Source organism: Anopheles coustani, chromosome 2, assembly GCF_943734705.1.
Source record: "Anopheles coustani chromosome 2, idAnoCousDA_361_x.2, whole genome shotgun sequence".
NCBI classification, from domain to species: domain Eukaryota; kingdom Metazoa; phylum Arthropoda; class Insecta; order Diptera; family Culicidae; genus Anopheles; species Anopheles coustani.
Genome location: NC_071289.1, coordinates 69,817,097 through 69,843,109, shown reverse-complemented (window position 1 = coordinate 69,843,109; position 26,013 = coordinate 69,817,097). Strand labels below are relative to the sequence as shown.

Sequence of the window (26,013 nt, the reverse complement as noted above, 5' to 3'; positions counted from 1 at the left end):
AAGAACGGTCGAAAACATGGCGGCCTCATTTACTCTTTTTCCACAATTATTTTTTCAATGATATTGTCATGATTTTTGAAGAATATATATGCTTTCAGCATGTAAAAATCATTATTAATTAAACTACTGTACAAATACGTGTGATGTTTGTTGTTTTTAAACCATCACGTTACACTCACGCCTGCGAGGTATGCAATCGGTAACACACTTGTAAAACAGTTCGTGGAAAATCACTATTTGATTAATATTACCTGCGCGTTAAAAAATAATTTTATACTTTAAACGAATAATCTAATAGGTGAAAAAATACATTTGGACTTAATTGCATATGCTCATAACGCATATTTCCCGCCCCGGTGGTATCCGGCACAGTTCCGCATATTATGTTCGCCCCGGTGCGCCTAATGTGAGATATCGAGGGGGAAACAAATTAAAAAAAGGCAAAGAAGGATATTTTACACCACAGGGCGGAACAAAACCAACCACGTTCAAGATGAGCAAAAGGTGATAAATTGAATATCCTTCCACAATTTGCACTCTTATTATGCGAAGGCATTCGGCTAGAAAACTGGTACTTCCTCTCCCGCGTACCTCCCGCCGGCGCTCTCCTGCGCTCTCGCACGTGCTCTGTCCACAATTACCTATCATTCGGTGACGGGTACGACAACGACGACAACGACAACGCCGACTGCCGCTGGCCACCTCATTCATCATTCAGCCTCTTTTCGTCAGCTTCTGGCCGCCGGAAGAAGGGAGCCGAAAAAGGGGAAATCGGAGGGCGCCACCGGGACGGCGTGGGGATCGGGCGGCGGTTCGCACCCTCGTCACCGGTTTTCAACATTTTACAGACTCAAAACTCAATTAAATTAATTGTTTCCCAGGCGAATGGGAATATGCCACCGGCAATTTAATTTGCTTCTAAATGAATTTTCGTTCCAATGCACACTTCCCTCTTGTTACGTAACGCGTACGTGTATTTGTGTGTGTGTGTGTGTGTGTGTGGAATTGTGTATGCCTGTGGTGAGTGACTCGAGTGACAGACGTGGCAGAGCAATCGCAAAATGGGTCCTTTTTGCCCCGTGCCAGACACGAACACCACGCAATCCCCGGATGCGGCATTGAGATTGTCCCGGAATGCTCGAGGGAAGGGAAAGCAGAAGCGGTCAGTCTTTGTGGTTCGCAGACCGCTTCGCGTCAACATTACCCGTCAAGTGGGACTGTGTGAGTGTGTGTGTGCGTGGAGAGGGGGGTGGGTGTAGGACTCGTCCTTCCATACGTGCTTCCCGAAAACCGGTCGAACGTCGAGCGACAAAAACCCTTCGCACGAGCTTTTCCCTTTTCCGACTTCAACTCGGAAAAACTGCCCAAACGATGGCTTAGAATCGGACTTTTCCACGCGGGTCTATTCTTAATTAGATTTTGATTGATTACCGCAAGTCCATTTAAAACTTCACTCCTACGAAGCGTTACTGTGTTCGTCTTCCGTGCCGGATGGGAAGAAAACTTCGGTGAACACATTTGACAATCGAGTGTTCGTGTGGACGAAGAAAGGATTCCCATTTTTGGGGGCGGTTGGAAGAAATGATTCCGGATTCGAATGGTCTGGTGGCACGCAATGTAATTATCATCGATTCATCATCGTAATTTAGAGTATCTCTCGTGTCCCTTGCCACATCTTGCAGCATTCTTAAGGATTTCGAGTTATCTCTTAATAGCTTTTACATTATAAATAGGTTAAACTGTTTTCACAATCCAACTTCACGCTTTTGTTAACATTTTGAACATTGCCTTTTGCCTTCCCTTCCCAACATATTGCATTGGAGCGTCTTCGAAACACCTCCCAGAGCGTTTTCAATTAAAAACTAGCTAGACACAAGATTGGAACAAAAAAGTAATCAACCGGTTCACTAACCAAACCCCGGTTCTACCCGTCGGTCTTATCCAGTGTTCCTTAAATGTGGCAAAATTATGTTTCGCAACATTAACACTAAGCGATGGAAGAAGTTTTCCGAAGGCTCCTAATCGGAGTTCCCCTTTTATATGGAAAGTAAAAAACGATCTGGAAAAATATAGGATGAAAGTGATGTGCAGCGCAAAACAGCATCCAAGCTAAACAGGAACGAAAGAAAAAAAAAATGCCAAAGTGGTCGTGTGCTTTCAGCGTAACTTTTACTTTGACACAAAAATTGGGTAAAACCACGGACTTCTAGTCGGTATCATTCTTATTATTATCCTTCCCCAGCTTTGCCCTTTCCGTACCGTTTGATACCGATGCGTTACAGGGCTTTGGCAAGAACCGAACGGAACCGAAAGAAAACCACTGAAAATTTGAAATTATGTTTCCTGGAACGATTTTTACTGCTCCTTTTAGCGTGTTTTCCGTTCGACAGGCGGCTAAAGTGTCGCAAAAGTTTTCATTCATCGTTTATTTCTCGCTTTAGGGTTGTGTCGATGAGGGGATTCGGGTTTTTTGGTTATTGCTCTAGATTATATGGCGTGTGAGTAGTTGGTGTGCATGAAGGAAGTTGAACCGCATAAGCTGGCAGTTTAAGTGGTACTATACTGTGAGGGTAAGATGAGTGTTTTCCGGATTTTTATTACATAAATGAGCTATATAGCAAATTTTCAATCAAATATATTTTTTTAATAATAATAATCTAAACCTTCCTTAAACCGTCCCATTGTTCTTAGATTGCTTGTGTTTTCAAGTGATCTCGTTTATCATTAAACTTGAAATCCAAGTTTGTGTTTGTTATCGATCGTATAAACCTTTTTATGCTTCTTTTTATGCATTCAATTAACCTTTGTGATAAAGGTTTTTTTCTCACATCGGCCGTCATTTTGTTTGCCACTAGCATCCGCAGAGATGCATAGCTTCTGCATCTAACGGATCGCAACGGTAGCATTATCTATGTCAGTCCACTGATGGAAAACTTTTGCAGCTGGAAGATCCTGCAACGAGAAACAACGACATCAGTGTTTTTTCATCCTTCGTGACACGCAGCATTTACGTTTTTTCGTACAATCTTTGGAGAGTTTTTATTTTGCTCTTTTATTGTTCGAAACCCAGCTGGTCTCTTCTGTTGTTCATCTTGCCATTCGGCAGTCCTGAGCTGCACTCCTACCCTCTTCCCGGAGGTTTGCAAGCCGATTTTCCCTCCCACCTTTTTTTTCTGAGCCCTTGCGCACCGAACCGTACGTCGGTGCGGGAAAAGAATGAAAATTAATTGGATTTTTGTATTGAAATGCTCCCAACTTCAATTAAACTTTTTTAATAATTTCTGAAGAGTTCCTCACGCTCGCATCAGACTCAAACAGAAGATGATGCGCACCCGGCTGATGTGCTCGACGGTTCGTACCACGCCATGGCAGGCACAATTTCCGAACGACCGGGGGTTTTTTCCTCACTTGCAAGTGCAGCTCAACCTCGGCAAAGACCTCTGTCAGGCGATGTGCTCAAAATAAAACTGATGTGAGCACTGTGCCAGTGGAAATAATAAAAATTAAAAACTCCCGAAAGTAGAAAAACATTTATCGTTTGAGATGCCTTGCTTTAGTAATGGTAACAATAAAATTTCAAAGATACGAAACAATAAATTTTTGGGTTATACTCTAAGGCTTATCACTCATCAACGGTATTCTATAACAAAAGATAATAATATATCAACTTCGAACTGTTTGTTAAAAACTATGTGGTATATTTGACATTTTTGTCACTCGATTGTTATCTTTTATACCTTTTTTAAATATTAAATAAAATTAAATCACTCGTTTCAACACGAAACTTAAATAAAACAGCACGCTTTCCTTGTTACAAATAAATCATTCAACGGATTTGGAAAAATCCGTCATACTTTCGAGGTGACACATAGTCTCCCATGTACTAAGAGCAACCCCCCGGCGGCGGAAGCGGAGCCTCAAAACGGTAGTTGAAAATGAGAATATAATTACGATGCTTTTTAGTATTATCGCACATCCACGCTCGACGAAACTAACGGCGAAGACAGGAAGACCGGGCAGGGTTTACTAATGACTACATTGGGAACGCGAATGGAGACGCCCGGTGTTTCACGTCGAGAAACGAACAACCGTGAACCAGGGAGGTGGATGTTTTGGGTTGTGCTTGCTGGCGTGAACTGCCACAACAACAGTTTCAGCCAGCGCGTCATCAAATCGATTCCATCAGAGCCTGTCTGGTGCCGGAGGGGTGGCTCATTGGCCGGAAAGTGATAAAAATTTAAGACACCTCGTTAGCGGAAGAAGCGAGTCTCGGGGAAGGTGACGGGAGAGCATCTTACGTAACGGTGGAGGGAAAGGAATCATAAAACGACACGCAGAAGCACTCGGGCGTTGGGGAACGAAGGACAATTAATGGTATAATGTTTGGACGTGTGCGGATGCGTTTCTTGCGCCGCTTGGTAACGGTAACGGGACGTGTTTAACGGTTTATTTCTATTGATGCTTGCTACTACCACAGACGTAGCGGGGCCCTTATGGAGCCAGGTGGCTCGAATGGATATGGCTGCTCTCAACCTGGGCTCAGTTTACATAAAATGTTGGATAGTATGTGCGTGATTATTCTTTGTGTGGTTCGTCTTAGTAATGATTTCTTTATTGCCTTTTTTCATTCCAGGTAAGGTTCACGATTTCGATCAGCATAAGGACAACGTCAACCGAAATAACAATCACTTTATGCTTTAATTTAGTCGTTGGTAAATATAGACAAAATTGTACAAATCTTTATCTTTACCATTTTAAAATTCATTATGAATAATCAACGAAGAGCATCACCCAAACGAAACATTTAATTCACAACTATCCTCTATGGTTGCTCAGTCAACCAAATATAATATTCCATCCTGCTATAGGCTGCTATGCGGAAGTCAGCTTTTCCACGCTGTATTATGCTGGTGGTGATTTTGGTCTTTGCGGCACTTTTTTTTCTCTCCCGTCACACTTTGGCCGTAGTGTTTTTGTTTTTCTCTGCTCTCGATGGAAAATGGAAAAAATCGCCCCCTAAGTGTGATCCCGTGTAAACAGGATTTTCTAAAAACTCGGACGCCCGCATGCAGGCAGCTTCGAACCAAAACCCAGAAGTGAAGCGGACAGGATTCACCGACCGAAAAACAAAATAGGGGGAAAAAAATGGTGGTGACGAATTTGACCACTTCATTTACCCGTGGGTGACACTTTTCCGGTTAAAAAAACGGTCCGTAAATAGAGGAAATTTTCCATCGCCTGCAGCATTTTGGTTTTTCGAGAAGTTGTGCGTTTTCATTTTTACCTCCCACAAGCCCACCCACCGCTTGGGCATTTAAGTGTTGCTGATCGTCGCTTGGGTTCTTGGTAATAAGGTATCGAGAAAGGTTCCCAAACCGTTTCATTAACTGACCAACTGATGAAGGCAACTATCAAAGGATTTTCCAGTGCGGAGTTTTCACTTGCACCTATGTGGTTGTGAGGTATTTGTGGTTTTCTGTCCTTTTTATATTGTTAACGTTATTTTTTGGCTTCTGTTCTCAAAAGTGCTGTATTTTTGTTGAATAATTTATTATAAACCTAATTTAATTGTAACTGGGCTGCTTTGATCTGATAAAATATATCCTTCATGTACGGAACTCTATCTTCTATGGCTTGAAGCTGTATCACTTCTCAATTTTCATCACAATTGCCCACCAAATCCTTTTATTTGAACAAAACCAATCGCTCGATAGAAGAGGTTAACGCTCCAGTACTTCGGATTTTGTCCATTCAATGTCCATGCTGCTTGCATTGTTATTGGCACATATATTTTATCTCCCGCTGAAAGCGACTGGCATCCAATGCCAGGGACACTGGAAGCCATTTGGTGGAAAAGCGGATCCTGCGCTTGGCATGGAACGGAAAATTTAAGAGTCGCTGGACAATATTTCCCAGCAGAAAAAAAACCAACCGCTCGTGGGGCTTTTTCCTCCGGCTTTCCGATGTCAATAAGCTTCGCTAGCTTCTGCCTTACCTGGCACAAAGCCTCCGAATGCACGATCCCGGTGAAGAAGTAACGTCCGAATAGGCTTTCCCAGGCATTGGTTGACTTTGCGCTAGGCTCATCCCGCGAGCCGTGGACGGTTGTGCCTTCCGAACAGGTTTTCCATCTCGAGCGACCGTTTGTCACATTGTTTGCAGCTGACGTTGGCTCCGCTTGTTTACAACATTGGTCCTCGGATGCATCCTCCTTCGCTCGGGCATTGTGCTTCCCGACGAACGACTGTTTCACACAGTGTCCGCAGTCATTTGCAATCAATTTGGTTCTCTTTGTTGTAACGACTTTTTTTCCCGCCACACTACACCGCTTTTCAACTCGTACTTGATGGAGAAGGAACAAAACAACGTCCCCCGTTTGTCCGTCGTCCGGAAACATCATGTCGGAGTTAGGGTTGGGGGATAAAAAACGCTTTTCCTCCGCGCATACACTCTCACATGCAATGCCTTCCAATCGCGGAGAAAATAGAAAATATCGGAAAATTTTATTCATAATACTGCATCGTCCCCCCTACCGTCGATGGATGAATAATGGTGGTGACCACTGTTGCTCGCATCAGGACTTTCCCACGCAGCATCATCGTGCCGGGTTGAGCAGTCGATACAAATGGCACAACACAGACACAGTCCCACGTCCTCGATCGGAATCGTTGTCGTTCGGTGTTTGGTACTCAGTTTACCGAAGGAAAAAAAAGCTAAACCTCCGGGAAAATCCTCCCCCTTCCCCTTGTCAATGGTCAAAGAGTTGCCTCGAACAGCGAGAGGCTGGAAATCATTCCCCGGGAACGTCGGAAATGAAAATCAATCGATGAAAGGATACTCCGGATTTTGCTGCCGGTTTTTGTTTTGTCTGTTTCCCAGTTGTTGTTTTTGTGTTTGCCATCGGTGTCGCTTTTATTTTCCCGTGTCGGTCAATGGTTTCGGTTCGGTTTTCCGTGTTCCCAGGCTTAGCCCACCCGTATCCGTATCAATCCGAACCGACACACTTTTCGCCTGTCCGTCTGCGTCTTTGCTGTCTCGTCAGCACAATTTTCCACTGGCGTTTCCGTTCTTGATTTGAAAAATTTGTCCCCCTTTCCCCTGGTGCTGGTTAGGTGTAGTGTATGTGTGTATATTTGCTTCTCCGGTTGTGCTTGATGTTTTCGTTCGGAGAAGTTTGTCTTTTCCTACCGGCTTCCCCCGGGTAGAACGGTGGTGACACAGTTCGAAAAGATAGAAACGGAGCAAGACGCGGTACGAGCAAATAAAGAATCCCAGGCTCTTGGTTGATGGTTTGAGCAGCGAAATGTTGCCACTGTTGCAAAATAAACTGAATCGAAACTTTAATTTGTCCAACGAAAATATTTGCCAACTTCCCGCCTAACTGGCAAACATTCATCATCCGTTGCGCGCAGCGGGCTCCTCCTCAAGCACAAGACAACGATTTCTTTCGCGTTTCGGAGCCAAAAAGGAACTAAAAACAATCGGAGTTGTTGCGATGAGCAAGATTTGAGCAAAGTGACGGCGACGACAACCTTTAAGGCAATACACTTTTCCACGTTGCACGAATTAAACTCTATTTCAAATGTATAAACATCAATTCAAAATTCTGTTGCTCTAATCTAGTTTATGAGACAATCTTAATGTAGTTTATAAAAAAAAAATTAATCACCTCACCATCAGTGGATACATTTTTCAATAGATTGTGTTCAACTTTCTTCCATCACAACAACGATCATCTTTTATTCAGAAACGTTTGCTTTCTGCAATGAATTTCTCTGCCACTTTCTGCGCCAAGTTCTCACTTCAATGGGCATCTTGTTGATGAAAGACACTAGCTTAAAACGCAAGAAAAAAAAACATCCATCCACACCGAACCGAACAAGAAAACCTCGAAAAACTTTATTTAACGCTTCGCCGCATTCGAAGAGTTTGCGCCTTCGTTAGTGTGCGCCGTGTGCGGGTTGTTTTTCCGGGTGCCGGGCGGGAAACCGTTCGATTGGGAACCACATTCAGAGTGAGAAACTTAAACTGGCAAACGATCAGTATCGCGCAAGGAGCAAGGCGGCAGGGGCGGTGTGGGAAATGCTTCATTTGAAAATGCTCATTGTTGCCAAACGACGATTCGACTAACGTTTGCCGTCATTGTTCGGGATTTTTCTTGTTTTTCCCCGGACTGTGTGCCTTCACCTTCACCGTGCCGCGAGTTTGAGAGCCCGGCGTATTGAGCTTCCTAATTGAAGTATTTAAAACAAATAGTGCAGTACTTTGTCTATTCGTTTTTATTCATTTTGGAATACAGTTTTGTCGGAAGTTTTCCGGACAAGCGCTGAACCAAAGACGAAAGTCTTAGTTCGAACTAAGAAAAACTTGAGCACAATGCACACGAGAGTTATGAGGAAATGTTCTAAAATAGCAACCCATCTAATGAAGAAAGTGGATAGTCTTGTTTGGGATGGAATTGTTTTGTTTCTCGAGCGGGAAGAAATCCCGAAACCGAAATGAACCTTTTATTAGGAAAGTATGTCAGTTCTGTTCCAACGAAATAGGGTAGTGTTGTGCCCTATGAATCTTTTGCGGGATGCATCTTTCAGAAATCTTTCGAATCCTAAATGAATATTAACCAATCTTTCATTGATCTTTCATTTGCGTGGATTGACAAATCGATTTTTTTGCGACAAAAAAAGGAATCCCTTTACTCATGTTTTGCTCATCAGTTTTCGTCTGTTGTTAAATCTTTGAGGTTTAAGAATCTTTCGTAAAAAGATTTATGAATCTCTCAAACGCAAATAACCATTCCGAGTCATGAAACTGAATCTGAATCACACAACTCTTTAAGAAAGTCCCACTTAAAGCCTTCGTCTATCGCGTACCGAAAACGGTACGCTTGAATTGATGGCCATCAGAAGCATTGATGCCATGATCCTTAAATCAAATATATTATGCTGCTTAAGCCGTGGCATTATGCGCCAGACACAACACCGTGCATGTTTATGTTGTTAATAATGCTGAAAGGTGATCAAAAGCGAGGTGGGTTCCAGTGTGATCCGGAACAAATCACTGGCAGGACGAAAGCCTGTTTCAAGACCAGGCCAGTACTTCGAACATCGATACACCCGGAGCGGTGCGAATTGTTCGTACGCCGTACTGGTCCCTCTGTTCGCGGAATGGCCATCGCAGCAGCATCCTCCTGCTGGGTGGATGGCCTCGAACGGTGGCAAACTGCTGCGAATAGCTAGTAAACCACAGAGGATTTCCTTCCGGGCGCAATCAGAGTGCGCCTTTTTGATTGAGTAAATTTAATTAAATCTTCCACTTCATTTAACGCTACTTTAAACAAGGCCTTCTTCGGCCGTCTGGCGGGAGTGGTCGAGAGCACTCCAGCCATGGTGCCTGGTGAAGTCGGAGTGCAGACGAGTCATTCGTTGCCGAGCGCTCGTCGAGATTGCTCAGGTGCACGCACCTAATGTAGACGTAATAAGATGGTGGAAATAATGGCACCATCTGTTGGTACCCGGTATCGCCTTGCGCCATCCAAGATTTAGACCGGCACCGAACGAAATCACTTCGAAACACAAGGCTCCCTCCCCCCACCGCTGGGATTCCCTGGTGCCTCCCTAAATTGCTAAATAGATTTCATTCATCCCACTTCCACCGTGTTCGGTGTCCGTGGCTCCGGCAACCGGAACAAAAGGGGCAAGGATCTTGAGGATAGAAATCAACCACTGTCGGGGCACTCTTGAGAGCCCCGATTACAGCCAGGTCGGAGGAAAACGAAAGGAAAATCGGCAGCGAAACACACGCGCTCCCTCCGATGGTGAAACGAACGAACACAAATTCACGACCCCTTGTTTCTCGACCGCGGGGACGCTGGGCTTTAAATAATAAATGAGGTTTTCGATTGAACAAATTCATTCGACGGACTGAACGAGAAAAGCAACAGCGCAAGGAGATGAACAACCTCCAAGTCACAACCGGCGCTGACCGCGCCGAACCGATGATGACAAAATTTAATTTCCCAAGACGGTTCGGGGCAAACTTTTCGCAAAACGAAAAAAACTCCCCCGAATGAAATCCTCCGTGACCAGTGGAGCGGATTTTATTGATAACTTAATGATGGGACGGAGAAAGGAGGTTTTTCTTATGTCCCAAATGTCTGATTCTTCGACGTTTGTATTAGATACCTAAACGTAAGAAATAAATCCCTTCAACACGAGATGCTTGAAAGCAAAGAGTAAAGTTGACTTTTCCCATATGTGGCAAATTATGCTGGAGGATTTTTCATGACTTCAAAGACTACACAGAAAAGTTTGTAGGAAAGGCAAACGACATTGAAATAGATCAACCCCTTTTGGAATTAGATATTGTTTGTTATGAGAATGTGTTGTATATGTAGTACTGAAGAAAACTTACAAACCCATAAATGTTGCCAACAATTATGTTAAGACGTTAACTTTTGGCTTTAAACATCGCTCTTGTTCAATGAGATACTTCAATTCTGAAGTCCATTGCTTTAAATTGGCGAGATTATAAGTTGAATGGACTGCCTTTTGAGGTAAAGCAGGTTCAATAACAAATCCCATTCAAACTGTGATAAGAAAGTTTATCCATTTCCATTCAATGACCAACGGACTTCCGCTAGGTGAGGTGAGTGAAGTTATTTGTTTTCGTTTGTTTTCGTCGAAAAAGTTTTCCAGTCCGTGCAAGTGTACTCGTAAGGAGCATTGGTAATCGTTATAAATGGTTTCTTCAATTTGGCCGGAAGTTAAAATTCCTTTTCTTTACCCTTTCGCGTTTTTCACTTCGGTTGAAATTATTTTTATTTTCATGTTAAATGTTATGCAAAGTGTGATGCAAGTAAATATTTATTTTCGAATCCACTCACCGTTTGCTAACAATCTAGGGCATCCTGCACCCAATCGGGACACAAATAAAATCTCTCGGTTTACATCCTACATTTCAAGACCTCATCTGCATTTTATGCACCACATTTCGTCCTTAAATTACGCCCTTCGCTCCCAGCACGTTCCCCGTTGGGTGTTTCCTCTCTTCGATGCATGGCGCATTCGTAGAATTCGGAAGACTGATCTGCACCGTCCGGGATGGTTAGCGAACTGCAGCGGAAACGTGTGCCCCTTTCCACGGGGCATTAGAAAATAACACTGGAGGGACAGTTTGGGTCGTGTCCAAAGAACGTGACAAACATTACCCAAACAAACGTGCCTGGTGTTCGCGTTTGAGGATGGCACGGGCAGAAGGTTTGAGGTAGCACAAGACCGTTGTGGTGGTGGCGGTGGTGAAAGTTTACACTCTCATGAAAACTCCTTTTCTTAGCTCTCACCCACAACTGAGCCGGCTCGTAGAAAGTGCACACAAAATTCTTCATATAAGGCAAAGGTACGAAATAAAAATGTCTGCTGCAGATTTGAATTTTGGAGCGCTGGAAGGGAAAGAACTTCCAGTTTTGCCGGGTTTTTTTATTGGCCAACATCTGCATGCGCTACACAAATACACGGAGCCGAGGTTTACCACACAGGGTGCGAAGTAAAAGTTCCGCGTTCAGCGTCTCTTTTCCCTCCCGCACCCCTATCCCCGTCCAAAAACGTGTCAGGGAATATTTCATTCACACCTCCTGCTGACTTTTCCAGATGAATGCTAGCTTTCGGCGTGTATTTGTGGGCATGGATGTGTGTGTGTGTTCGAGCTGGTGATGTTTGCGTGCTGTGCATCCATTCTTGCACTGTTTTATTGCATTTTCTGGTTATCCTCACGCCCGTCGGATAACGCAGTCCCTCCCCATCCCCGTGGGGTTCCAGGCATGGAAAAGCGGTCGACCGGAACGTACGAGTCGTGAATTTTCAGCCACCTTCGTGGTGGGCGACCACTATCCTTTTTCCGCTGCTCGGCTCGTTGAGCACACGGACGCGCCGCTGTCGTAATTCGTTTAGCAACATAGTTGTGCACTTAAAAAAAAGGTACTGCTGCTGCCTGGATGTATAACTTTCCCGGGGTTCTCTCCCCCCCACGTCAAACCAACGAGGAACCAGCTGGAGAGAGTCAAACCTCAGCCTCGACGGGTTGTAGGACCCGCCGATAAAACCTTCATCCTGTGCATGTACGTATGTGTGTGCGGATACCGTGAAGCGGAAGTAAAAACTAAAATGGCTGCGATCCTCCGGCGACCGCAAGGTGCGAAGAAGCATTTTGCAGAAGAAAATGGTTCTCGCCCATTCCTGGAAATCACATTTTTCCATTTCCCACCTCGGCTTCTGGTGAAGTCGAACCAAGTGTGATGGTAAGAGTGTTTTAGCAGTGATGAAGTGTTTGTTGAAAATAAAATTCCCTAGCGAAAGCGAAGGTTGAAGTGGATGGTTTGAATGTACGTTAAGTTAATTTGTGTGTGCCAACTTTTTTTTGTTCATTTGTATACTATAATATACATTCTCATGGCTGTTGTGTTTTGGTTTAAAAATTGAAGTAAAAAATGGATGGAAATTTTTTAGGACAACACGACCTGTTGAAAAATTTCCTCCCAAAATGAGCCCCATTGTTAAGCACCGTCTGATGGTCCCTAATTTCCCATTAGCGGCCCAAGCACCCAAGCATTAATGTGTGCAGTTTTATGAAATAAACCTTACCTCTAATTGTAGCACGTCGGGATGGACTCTCGGGCCGCTTGGGAGCATAATGAATGTTAATTTTTCATTTCGCTCTCGGGTGGGCCGGAAAAGCAGCCCATTCCAAACCCCCCCCAACCCCCTCTCCAAGAGGATTATGTGGAGTGTGCAACTGTAACGACCCGCACTTCACGTGTAGACGGCGAGATAACTCGTCGGGAGTGTTGTTCCAGAAGGGTTTTGCACACTTTTAGCACGAATAGGGTAAATAAGTAAGGATGCACTTTATTAACGTGGTTTTGGCGTTCAGCTTTCCGGGCATAGTTTATGTCGGTTCGTTTGGCTTCGTCTACTTTCCGTTGCTGCTGGTTGTACTTCTCGGAGGTGACCACCAAACGCCAGGACATCCCCACAATTAATCACATGTTGGGAGAAGTTAAAAAATTAGAATAAGGGTACTTTTAGGGATAAACAAGTGAATAACCAAGCTCCTCACAGAAAAACTATGGAGGGAGGGAGAGCGAAAAAGCGAACAAAAATTCCTTCCAGTTTTCCGGATGGCATTCTGGGTTGTCGTGACAAATGATCGCACTCCTTTGGCCATAACCTGACCGACACTCATGGTTTGACACCGTGTCCGGTTCTACTACATTAAGTACCTGGTCGGTGTTCGCTCTTGCGTAAATCACCGGTCAATTCGCGTACTCATAATGATTTTCCGAATTATTGTGGATTGAACATCCTCCATCCTGATTGTTTTTCGTCCCTTTCGCTTCGGGGGGCCGATTGTAATCCGTCCAACAAAAAAGAAAAAGGCAATCCCTTCGGCAGACCATAACAAATGCATCGCGCAATGCGACGCCATTCAGGCCGGCTCCAGGCGGGTTTTTTCCTTCCTCTTTTGTATTTTAACCCGACTCTCCCGAAAGTCAAATATCTGCGCTGCGCGAGAGGTCTGGCACAGTCCCATTTCTCATTTTCCGACCGTCCGCCGTATTTATGCGGCGATATTGAATTATTACACTTTAACAGCATTATTTTGCGGTTTATAGCGTACGGGCATTTTTATTGTCCCCTTTCCCCGGTGGCCTGAAGGGGCCAAGAAGGGTGGTAGGGAAATAAACTGCGGATAATACTGTACCTCTGTGCGTATGTGTATGAATGGCCGGGTATGGAGAAAATGGGTTCCAATTTTTCGGGCATCAATTAAAAGCAATTTCGTATAATAAATTTGGGATTATTGTCTCACTTTGGCGGCTAGCAGACGCACACACACACACACACGTAGTCAGGGAGGAAAACGGGAAAAGTTATGAGAGGGAAAAAAAGAGGTAAGCCGATCGAATTAACGGCTTACCATTTGTAATTCGCGAGCGAGCGGATCAAAGCATCGACCGTGGGACGCGCTGGGATGCATTCTCGAAACGCCCTTGGGATGCAGATGACGCGAGGTGCAGTGCGGTAAATGCAGTGTCTGGGGGCCGGAGCAGCACCGTGGCGACCATAAATCAGCGCCGTATTGATTCTAATCGTATCGAGTCATGCTATTTGCCAGCTGCCACGAACTGGCATATGATTAACTGTTTTGGGCCGCTCCCTGCGTTCGTCCCACTATTTGCTACAAAGTTAGGAGTTGATCAATAGGCTTAAAGTGGAACATAGTGTCCAGTCTGGTGGAAAATATTCTAAGATATACATATTTGATAGTTTTCCGTTCGATTGTGAGAAATCAAAAATACCAATGAAATTTGTTTGACAACTTGAGCAACTGACAGCTCTACAAGGACTCAATAGTATAAAACCATTTAAAATGATCGTTTGACAAAATAAACACCGTCGTTTTATGGGATTTAAGTTCACTCGCATGGTTCACAATGCTAAATGAGTATTATCATTAGTTTTAGTGTTGAAATAATAAAGCTCATTTACAATTAAGTTTGTTTACTCGATCATTTGTTTACTCGATTGTCGGTTGACAGTTTACGTTAATTTGTTGTGAGTCGTGTGAACGCATGATGCGTTCGAAAACTTTCATTCCACTGAAATGAAGACGATCGAAAGTTTCTGATGAACGAAAGCTGCTGTCATCTATTTGCATCTTTACTTTAAACTGTAAAATGGAATGTCGGAATATTTTTTATAAAAATGAGTTGTAAGAATGGGAAGGTTTAGATCCGTTATTGGTATGTAGTTTATAATATTTTAAATAAGTTAATAATCATACAGTTGCGATCTTGTTACGTAATTTTCTTGTGTAACTATCCGCTTTTACTTCTTTGTATTACAGTTGTTCGTGCAACTCCGTTTGTAAGAAATATCGTTTTATTTACTTGTATGATTATTTTCTTTTTTTAAATCACCGAAGCTATTAGAAATAAATATTACAGTTTTTCATTTATTTTTTAATTATTTTCTTTAATCGAAAATCAACGAAGCAATCAGAAATAAGTCATTTAGAAAATCGTTCGAAACTATTTATTTTATCATTTTAAATCACGTGTATAATTGCTGAACAAGTAGCATATGATGACGGTATGGTGGCAGTGAAGAAGTAGCTCCTCTTCAGCTACGCTCCTCAACCCTTAGGGACACAACTTCCGCGTTCCTTCCCCTCCCCCTCAATTTTTTCACCCTAGCCGAGGGTGGCCCTTAGCCGCGCAATCTGGGCATCGAGGGCAGCCAGATTGAACTCGGGATCCCTTGGCGGGTTGGCGCGGATCTGCTCGAGCCCCTTCAGCACGTGGTCCGGTACTGGCGGTTCAACCGGCAGATGGGCGCCCTGCGGCTGGAACCCGTACGTGTCGGCGTTGTAGGCCACGCGGTACAGCACTCCGTCCGGTCCGGTGTACGAGTACTCGCCGACCGAGTTTGCACCGTCGTAGCTGGTCTGCTGCGCCGAGATGCCGTTGCTCGTCTCGTAGCGATAGTTGTAGGCCCCGCTCGGGTCGTGGTTGTGCTCCTGCGCCAGAATCACCGCCTGCGACTCGGCCGTACCGACCAGCGGCACTCCCAGCCGCTTCTGAGGCGCCCCCAGGGTGCACGCCACCAACGCAGCCAGGGTAATCTAGGTAAGGTAGAAACACAAACACCCGAGGAAAGGTGAGCATGACGCATTATGACACTCCCGGAACGCCCTCAAGCAAGCGGTTTGGTACCACCTCCTCCACTCCGCACAACACTCACCAACTTGCTGAACATCTTCACAAATCACAGTCAACACGCGGACGGGTTTTCGATTGGTTAGCGACGGCAGAACAAGCTAGCGACTGACTGATACTGTTCCCTGCACTTGTCGATTCTTTTATACGCGGCGGCACCCGGGCCGTCCGACGTTCCGTTGGAGGTGGATCACCGCGTTACCAAATTATCCGACCTCCGTCGGTGGTGCACCTGAGGCTTCGTGCGAAGCTGCTCGGCTCAACCTTTGCCGGGCTCGCGCAGAGGATGATGATGAATTTTATTCATCATGCGATCTATCAGCTGGTGGACTGCTTTCCTAGCGCTGGTCCACGCACAGTGGGACACAGTGGAAGATTTGCCGAAAAAAATTACCCTATGGTAACAATTTGTTTTGATTTCTTCTTTTCTCCCATTGTTCGTTAGCGGTGTATGAAATGTTATGAACATTTATAAACTTTTTTTCTAAATACAGCTCGTTCTATCATAATAAAAAACGTTTCGGGAATGTTCTGTGAAGAAGGGCTAGAGAAAAAATATTAAATTCTTAGCTCTTTATTTGAGGGTTATGTCTTAATTTAATAGTTACAATAATGTCATATTTAAAATGATATCCCCAGGTTGCATAAACCCTGCAGTATAACTTTGGTGAATACACCTTGTGTTAGTAAAACTGAGTTGTTATTTTAAAAGTTAGATGGTTTTATAAAAAAAAATAGTGATCAAACAAATCTTCAACAACATCTGCAGTAATTGAACTTAATGTGTGGAAAGTTTCAGAATACGGTTCAGTATAGAGTTGTGTAATTCTGATTCAGATTCATGAATCCGAATGATTCTTTGCGTTTTAGAGATTCATGAATCTTTTATTGAGAGATTCATAAAACCCAAAGATACATCATATGATGAGAAGTGATGGGTAGAAGGACCCCCTTTTTGTTTTGGTCGTATGATCCACGCCAATGAAAGATTCATGAAGATCCATTAAGGTTTTGAATGATTCATAAACGGTTGAAGATTTGAATCCTTAAAGATTCATGAATCTTTCTGAATTAATCTCAGGTGAAAGATTCATAAAGCACAACACTAGTGCAGTATTGGTCAAGTTTTTTGTGTACTCAAAACTCCACTCATAAAATAGATAAAATATGATTATGACACATCTATTAATAGTCCATAGCTGCCAAACGTGTGATCCATAATTTTCATCAGAATATGTCCTAGTGTTAACGTTAATCACGTGGCTTCATAAATTTCAGCATAACAAAAACTCTCCAACCCTCAATCGAATTTCAAAGTTCAACTTGCTCAGCCATAAAAGGGATCTGAACTTTTCAAACGACCTTCAGCGATTTTCAGTTGGCCCACTGTGCGAGCAGGCCGTCTAGTGTTTTGGGGGTCGTTTGGGCTTGGTTCCCTCCGGTGGAGCTCGAGCTGGAAGCTCGCAATACGAGACACCTTCGGATCGAATTCAAGCCATGCACCTACGGCGTCATCAGCGTGGCAAATTAGTCGATTAAATGTCACTCGCGTAAACACGCAATTTGCTCATGAGCGCGATCACAGCCCCCAGCTGCCGGTTGATGTTTTTCCTTCTGTTATTTTTTTTTTCTTTTCTGTGGTGAGCTTCAACCAGAAGATTCACCGGGTTGATTATTGGACTCCACCGGACGGTGGACAAAAGCGTCTCGGCCACAACATGACATGCCGAGGTCCAACCTGCCCGACGAGATTACGATGATGATTGGTGGTCAGATGTGCGATGCCCGAAACCATCGCCACCGGATGACACGGAGTTGATATACTCACACACCCGGGTTTTCCCAACGCTCCGGGTCGGACGCGATCGACTGGTGGGAAAATATGGCGTTTGTCTGTCACTGTAACTCCGGGTGGATTATGGAATAAATGTGCAACCGATGAAGATGGGATGAGAGCAAAATCCCAACCCGGACTCCAATGCTTTGTGATTTGCGCACCACCACCACCACCACCACCACTTTCGCAACCTTCAAATATTAATCAACGTCGCGACCTTAGAAACCTTTCGTTGGGCGCAAAATCGGTACACCAGCCAAAAAAATCAACCTCCTCTCAACCCCTTCCCCTTGTTGTCGTCCCAATTTTTGGGTAACAGTCATGGATCCGTGATGTCACCGGCCGCTGCCCACACACTCACACAAACTGCCCAATCCCAGGGCCCTTATGCTTTGCGGTGGATCGCGTGTGAAATTTGTTCGCAGAGTGACAGGTTCAGACCTCCGCATCAAGAGCTCGGGGATCGAAAGAAGAACAAGACATTGACACACCAAACTATGAAACTAAATCGGCGGAGTGTCTTTTTGTCCCCCCGCTCCCAGCTAACATTGAACCCCTGGGCAACCCAGATCGGTTTGGGGATCCGCTTTCGGAAACACCGTGTCGGTCGCGTCGCAACAGGGGTCAAATGTAATGTTTTGCAAATGTCAGTCATGAATGGAACCGATTGGCGGCGATCGGCGACGTACCGATGAATCGCAACTCAAGAACGATATCTTCCGCAGCACGTACGTTAGTGCCTTCGTTTGCGTTTGTTTTATTTAGAGTCACATTTTCTCAACTCATTCTTCGCGCCTCCAATGAACTTTCCAAGGTTTGAAAATTAAGATACCAAAGCGCGTCGCGGCAAAGGTCGCGTGCCGGCAAAAGCTCCTTGCAAATGCGGTACAAATGTCAGAATCTCATGTGAGCCCCTTGTTTGGGGTTGGGGGTAAAAGGAGGATGTTGCTTCGCTTTGTTCTACTCACCGCTCAAAACGTCGTGAGGAGTTCCAACTAATCGTTACAAATTGGTTCTCGTGCTTCTTTCCTACTTCTCGCTCTTCACTTCTACCCCAACTCCGTCATCTTTGTCGTGGTTGGATAGGAAATTTCATCTCTTACACCCTGTTTACATTAATTGTGGGCCCGCGTTTTTATTTCTTTTTCCCACCCACCGAGCGCCAACCGGAATCCGGCTGGAGTGGGGTGGAGGTTTGCATCCCCCACGGGGGGAGGGATAGCAACAAAAACTGGCCACCATCGCGAGGCCGGTTGAGTTGCCGGCTGGGTGAGCCCAGAAGTGCCCGCGAGCATTTGCTGAACTATCAACAAACCCAGCACGACGACCAAGGGGGTCGGGGTGGCTTCACGCAGGAGGCGCAGCGGACTCATCGTCGGTCGGCGGCATCGTGCTGCATATTTCACTTTCAATTAAGTGCACTATTAGCCGGCGAAGGGGTTCGGTTCGTCAATTTTTCACCCACCGGGCCGGAATGTTGCAAATCAATATCAAACCAATCCAATCCCGAAACCGACCCGACCGGTCGCATGGCGGGGCCCACTCGTCGGTCCGATTCGGGCTGCTCGGGCCGGGTGGGGCTGGAAGGAGTGCAAATTCTCTCACGGATCATCACGCCAGCTCCCCGGTGCGGTCGGGGCAGGGCCATCATCATCATGATCATCGTCAGCAGCAGCAGCAACGGCAGCATGCCGAACCCGCGTTGGTGACTTTCGATTTCGTGGGCCGTGCGGTCGAGGCGATCCGTAATGTAGGCGAAGTGCAAATTGTACGGATGAACACCACCACCGTGCTGATGTTATAGGCTAGTGCGCGATGTTTGCGGAATCTTTGGAAAAGGCCAAACATTTTGCCAACATCTAAGCTCATTTATCTTTTAAAACTTTTTTTTGAAGGGTTTCAATTTTATTTTATGAAGGGTGTTTCTACCGTTGCAAAGCCTTTAACCGTTCAAATGAGCACGCATTGCCGGAGGTAAGAAATATCAGCTGCTAAAACATTAAAGCCTGTCGCCTCTACATTTGATCATTTAAGCACACAATATCAAACAGCTTTAATGCTATTAATTTGCCACAAAATTCTCAAAGTTTCAAATTTTTTCTGTGTTATTGCACACAAAATGATTAAATTTTAAAACTTTTTCTTTCTTTCGAGTAACACATACTTTCGAGTAACACATATTTTTATGTTTACAACCTATCTAACATAATATGCATACATTAAATTTCTGGCTTTATAATCTATTCGAAATGAGACAATTTGAAGTGTACCGATACAATTATGTTTGCAACATTCGACTTGTTGAGAAATTCTTCAAAAATATATCATTAAAATTCGCATCATTTGAAAATACGCAAACATATCATAGGTAAGTTAGTGGAAATCTTTATACTTTCCTTTTTACACATTCAAATATCTTGTAGTAGAACTGTGGAAAAAATGTATTTCATGCACAAAAACATCACACAAGGAAAATAAATAATTTTTGTAGTTTTATTTATTATTTTTAATTCATTAAGAATGAACAGTTCATAAGCACTACAGTTCACAATGTGCTAAAAGTGAATTAAGAAAAAATGTATATTGTTAAATCTTAAAACTTCTTCTCATCCATAAGACATCCAGCCAAGTTTCACTTTAAATATAGTACAGTATATTAGTTTTTGTTTTTGTATTCCTTAGAAAATCCCATAACCTTCCATGGAGTGCTAAGAATGTCGTTATGTTGGAAGCAGTTTAGCTGGAATGGTTCTTTAAAAGGGTCTAGAAAAAATTACCATTCTACACGCTTGTAACACATGGACCTTCATGCCGCTCAAGCATAGCAAAACATCTCCCGAGCCCAGGCCCAACAAAGAGCGCAACCTTACTAGAATACTTAATCGTCGCGAAACGGTCGCTTTAATGTGAAACAGATGATCCCCATCATCTGGCCGTTAGTGGAGACTTAGCGCTCATCAGTCACCGCGCGCCTCTAAGACATCTTCGGACCGAACGGAGCTGGTGCCTTCAAAAAAGGCGTGCCGTTTCTTTTCATAAATTTTGCAGACAAAAGGGAGAAGGAAAAACAACCCGGGTCCCGGGCGAGCGGCTTCGGAAAACAATATTCACTTACGCATCCCGAACACGTTTCCGTAATTTTTGGCTGATATTATTTATTACCGGTCGCCAGCGGAACGAATCCATAAAAAAAAGTATTGGGGATCCCAGGTTTCCGCAGGCTGTTCCGCAATTTTCCTCACCGGGGTTGGGGAGCATGGAGGTAGTTTCACTTCAGGCCTTGTTTTTTTGGTCAGATCATCCACCCGGCCTACAAGAAACAAAACCCTCCAGAAGACCCATTTGGTCGTCTAGTTTCATGGGCTGAATTATAGGGGTGTTTTTTGGCCGCGCCTGACGAGAACGAACGGAAACATTCGACCTCCGCTGAAAAAGCTCGTCACAATTCTTCGAACCAGTCGCGACAACTCTATCGCACGCTTGTGCGTATGCCGTTTCGGGACGTGTAAGAAGGCCGACTTCTCCTGCGTTCGATTGCAGAAAGTGCCATCGGCGTGGTTCTGTTCCGGGGAACGATTGCTTCTTCCCTCGAACAGATTGGCAAGCGCTCGTGATGATTTGACTCGATCAAAACGAATTGGGCGGAAAATTCGATCTGCTGCACATACGAAACGTGCGAGCCGTCAGCAAAGTCACGTTTGACACGTGCAGAGCATTTATAACTACCACTTTAATGACATAAACTAACCGGAAGTGGCTCCCCATTTTCGCGATATCCGTAGATCCATGGATCGAAATTTCATTAATCAAGCTTTGGAAAAATCTATCATAACGAAAAACTTTAATTTATTCCAAGTCGATCGGGAAGGTTTGAAAAATAGAAAGGAACCCCGAGTGTAGAAATACGAGAGTCACAAAACGCAGAAGTTGGCAAGTCATTGGTTATCAATTAAAAAGTCCGTTTTTGCCGCAAACTTTTCCGGACTCTTTAAAAGTTTATCATGAGGTGGCATAAAATTGCTTCCTAGAAAGTCGCGACTTCCGGTTAAGACAATAGAAAGAATTCGCTCTCAAAAAAAAACGCACACACACACACAACTTCTTCGATTTTCCGTTCAATATCCCGGCACGAAATTGCAAATTAACGCCCCTTTTCAAAGGATGACATCGAAGAAATGAAAAATAATTCTCCCTTAAACAGCGCTTCCTGTGCTGGCCCCCGGGGAAGAAACTTGTCGATGAATTGATTGCCCGATTTTTCCAAACCTCGCCCCTCCCCCCTTCCCCCCACCCTCCCCCGTCGAAATTGTCGCGCCCTCTCGAAACAAGCCGCTCACCAGCCACTTGCGAGAAAGCGTATATTGACAAGCAATCGATCCAGTTGGGCAATTTATTTTTCACATTTTTCACACTTTCATCGGCACCCAACCCGCCACCGGCGGCCGCGCGCATTGGGTAGGAAAACGCGGAAAAGCGGAATGCCTTGAACACGCTTTATGAATTATTGACGACGTTCTTTCTGAGGGGTTTTTTTTTTGTATTTCGTTTTGGTTAACGCAGACTTTCGTTCTTTTTCACAACGGGTTTAAAACCTTTTTTTTCCACCCGGTTCCCCGGTCTTCCGGTCGCTTTTTTTTTATTTGGCCTATGAATTCACATGCCCGCTAAACAAGAAATTGATTTATTTCTCTTTTGATGATGAAAAATTGGTTTCATGAAGTGGGAAAAGGTTCTCCTCCGTTTTCCCCAATGCTGCCTCGATTATTTTTTCGCAAACACTAGCAGTTAATTTTGTGTTGGGTCTGCTTCGATTTAAAGCCAATAACGCCCAACGTGATAGTCCTTTGATGGAAGGCCCGAAGCCGTGTTGGGAGTAACCGGAAGGTGGTTTTTTGTTTCATTCTTATTTGATTTAAATCTCGAGATTTAAGTGACGCAAAGTGTGATCATCTTCATTTGCTGAAAATTTTCAATTACACTACTCTGTGTCCTAATGTTTATAGCCCGCAAGGAAGACACTTCCTCACCGGGAAGCGATTTACCCTAATAGGTTTCGTCGTATGCATGAGAACATCTTCAGCTTGATTGGAATCAGGGAGCCGGCTCCCGGTTGAAGGGGGTCCGATGGAAAATATTGCTTTCCATTCTGCCACTTATGAGTTTGCCAGGCCCGGTTCAGTGTTGCCCTTCCCATGCCGAAGCGTGCCGATGTGCCTGCTGGTGGTGCAGCTATCGGCGAAAGACACCGACCTGAAAGTTCAACAATGGAAAACGGTTGCGAACGAGCGTTTGGGACGAGCTTAAAGAGTTGAAATGATGAGAAATTTCACGTCGCTGCATTGGAAAATATTTCCTCGTTGCCCGGCAGAAGTTTCATCCGGGTAAAAAAAAACTTGCAGCACATTCTTTGCCGATGCAAAATTTTTCTGCGCATGAGTTCGTGTTTCTTGGAGGAAAACGGATGCCTTTTTCCCCATGTGGGGAAAAATCGGGTGGGCTAAAGGATATCATTTATATCGTTGGGACGGGAGAATGGTTTTATCATTTTTGACCAAACCGGCTCCTGATAATGATTTGATACGCTTGTTGAGAGGGAGAGAGAGAGAGACGATTTTTTTTGTTACTTCTTCCTTGCGCCCAAGGAAGTCCGGGAGATGAATAATAATAATAATCGTGTGCCACCCGCCTCCCATCGCTAAGCTATTTCTATTCATTTCCTCGTTTTAATGTATCATATGTGTTTGAAGTGGCTTCCGATGGTTCGCTCGGTTCTCTCACACCACGCGTCGGCCCGGTACGGTCTGGCACTACATGGTGCAGTGGGCCCTAACCCTAGCACCGCCCCTGCCACCCACCGACCGGTTGTGCTCGCGGCAGTCGGGGTAGTTTTTCCGGTCTGCTGTTTTCCAAGCAACGATAGAGCACGGTACGGTCTCTTGGTGCTCATTTTCCTATCGTATTCATTTCCACAAATCCACACACATACATACACACACACACACTCGTTCCAACATATACATACACATATGAGTCCACTTTTCCATCGTCTAGAGTACGGTGACTTTTCCAGTGCTTCACTCGAGAAAACTCTTCCGCATCGTACGACCGGCTTTTGGGGCGCAAAGTGGAGGGTGGTACAAAGTGTCCCGGGACCGGCATTTTCTATCCCTTTCTTGGCCCTGGCCAAAGAATAATCACGGGTGAGGGTAGCAGTAGTAGCATTATTATGAATTATTGTATGCTCTATCATAATAGAAAATCATTTCATATGCAGTTTGCGTCCCTTTGAGCGGAGGTTCCACCGAACGGAACCTTTGGAATGTGTGTGTATGTGTGTGTGGGTGTTCGCCTCATATCTGGCCCCGGCCGGTACGTTGAAAAAAAACGAAACGAGTACCCGGTGTGCGAGCATGAAGCGATTTGATGAATTTCCTCATTTTCTGTCCAGGCTGCGCGTCAGCCGACGAACCCATTTGCCAAATCCGCCACTTAAAGCATATTGCGTCTTGCCAGCCTGTTGTTTTGTCCCTTTTGCAGCTGATTGCCCACTTTACTCCTGGACGTGCAACGAAACCCTTTTCTTTTTTTTTGGCTGCCTTTGGTACGAATTTTCATTCGATTTTTCTTCTCATTTCGATAAACCGATCCGTCAACCCGGTAGTGTATTGATTGCGCTTTATTTTACTGACTCGAAATGTGTTGGGAAAAAGTTGACCAAATGGTGAATAAAATTACGCTCCGGCGCAACGGTTGCTTTGCCTCGTTAGGTTTCATAAGTGAAAGCAGCTGAACTCATATGAGCCATTTATAAAAAAAAAAATGGAGAGAAAACCCATGAGCTCGCAGCGATGCTTTGTTTCTCCGTCGACTTTGTTTTCGTTTCGAGCAAATAAGAAATCCAATCCCATTTGAAATGTCCTTGCGTAGGGCGAATTTTGATTCATGCTTCATTCGGTTTCAGATACATCTATTTGCCTTTCATTTCACCCGCACCCTTCAGGGAGAGGGAAAAAGCAGCAAAAGAAGCGTAAAAAAAGACAAGCAAAATGAAAATAGATGAAGCACCATCTTGAAAGCAAAAAACACAACCAGCCCGCGCCCTTCTTTGACGAAACGAGACGAATTCGGTTTGCATGATGTATCATCCTGTTCGCTATTGTATCTGTTAACCGTTCTTATCTGCTCCTTCTACATCGTTCCTGCAGCAATCATTATCATAACAGTATCATAAACATTAGACATCATTCCTAGAAGAAAGGCTCCCATTGTGAACGCTGCGAGCGTTCTTCGGAACAAACATTTCATTACGCCTACCACTTCGCCCAGACGGGAAACGGAACCGGATCGAGCAGCTGGTAACCGGCCGTACCGGGCGAACGGAAATCTGTTTAACGAAGGAGTAACCTTTTCTTGCCCAAAAAGGTTGCTGTGTGCGTGCTTTATTTTATTTTATTTTATTTTTTTCCATGCGAGACCCTAAACCAGCGCCCCGGCTCGTGGCACGCAACGATATATTTAGCATTAATAACGTATAACGAGCCTAAACAAAAATATGAACTCTCCAAACAGTGGTAGCTGCAAGTTGTTTAAGTACGTTCAATTTGTGCCATTATTGTTTTCCACCTCGGTCAATATTTGTGCCAGAAAAGCAACGATGTTAGCGAGCAAGGGTATGCTCTTAAATAATAGCTGTATCATGTGTGCTTTTTTAAACATTTTTTAAAGACATAAGACGCTAAGATCCTTTATTGTTTCAGTTTTGAGTAAAAGATTATTTTATTAAATCATTCAACTTATTTTCGCAATTTACTTGATAATTTTACATAATTCTTTTAAATTGAATCTACATTAAACACATAGTGTTGCTCTCATCTAACGAGCATGTCTATTAAATTTATGAATTGTTTCTGATAGGGTTTTACATAAGCGTGCGGATTAAACGCACACCATACAATCCTCCCGGGCAACTCGTACCCCGTTACCAATAGCGATACATCAACCATTTTGTTTGCCAACCGGCACGGACATCATCTGCCCCGTTTCTGCGAACGCCGTGTTCTTATCGGGGTAGGTTTTTTTTCTCCCAAAAATATTGAGTCCCATTTCTCATAATCCCCAGGTATCGATAAAAGTCATTTTCATAGCCAGTGACGAATGTGTGTTACCGCACCACCGTGCCAAACGAAAACCCTTGGCATGAAAACATGCTACGAGTAAGCGGTGGAAAACCGTGCGGTAAATATGAAGAGTACAAAAAGAAGGGAACAAATATCGGGACATATAATTCGGCTAAAGGTGTCCTGGTGTGCATATCCACGGTATCTAACCGCTCGCATCCGTCCACGTGCAGATCAAGCACGTGTGTTTTCTCCCCCATCGGCTGCGTGTAGGTGTGTGTGCTTGT

General features: G+C 44.3%; 2 protein-coding genes across 3 annotated transcripts in view; one reads left to right on the top strand and one right to left on the bottom strand.

Annotated features, from left to right (window-relative positions):
- Window positions 1-26,013, top strand: part of LOC131266827 (Krueppel-like factor 7) — a 247,477-nt gene that overhangs the window by 142,425 nt on the left and 79,039 nt on the right. The window lies entirely within an intron of this gene.
- On the bottom strand, window positions 15,247-15,812 carry LOC131266829 (cuticle protein CP14.6-like). Its single transcript, XM_058269485.1, has 2 exons — window positions 15,798-15,812; window positions 15,247-15,678 (listed from the first exon to the last, which is right to left on the bottom strand). The coding sequence occupies exons 1-2, from the start codon at window positions 15,810-15,812 to the stop codon at window positions 15,247-15,249; spliced, it is 447 nt and encodes a 148-aa protein (XP_058125468.1).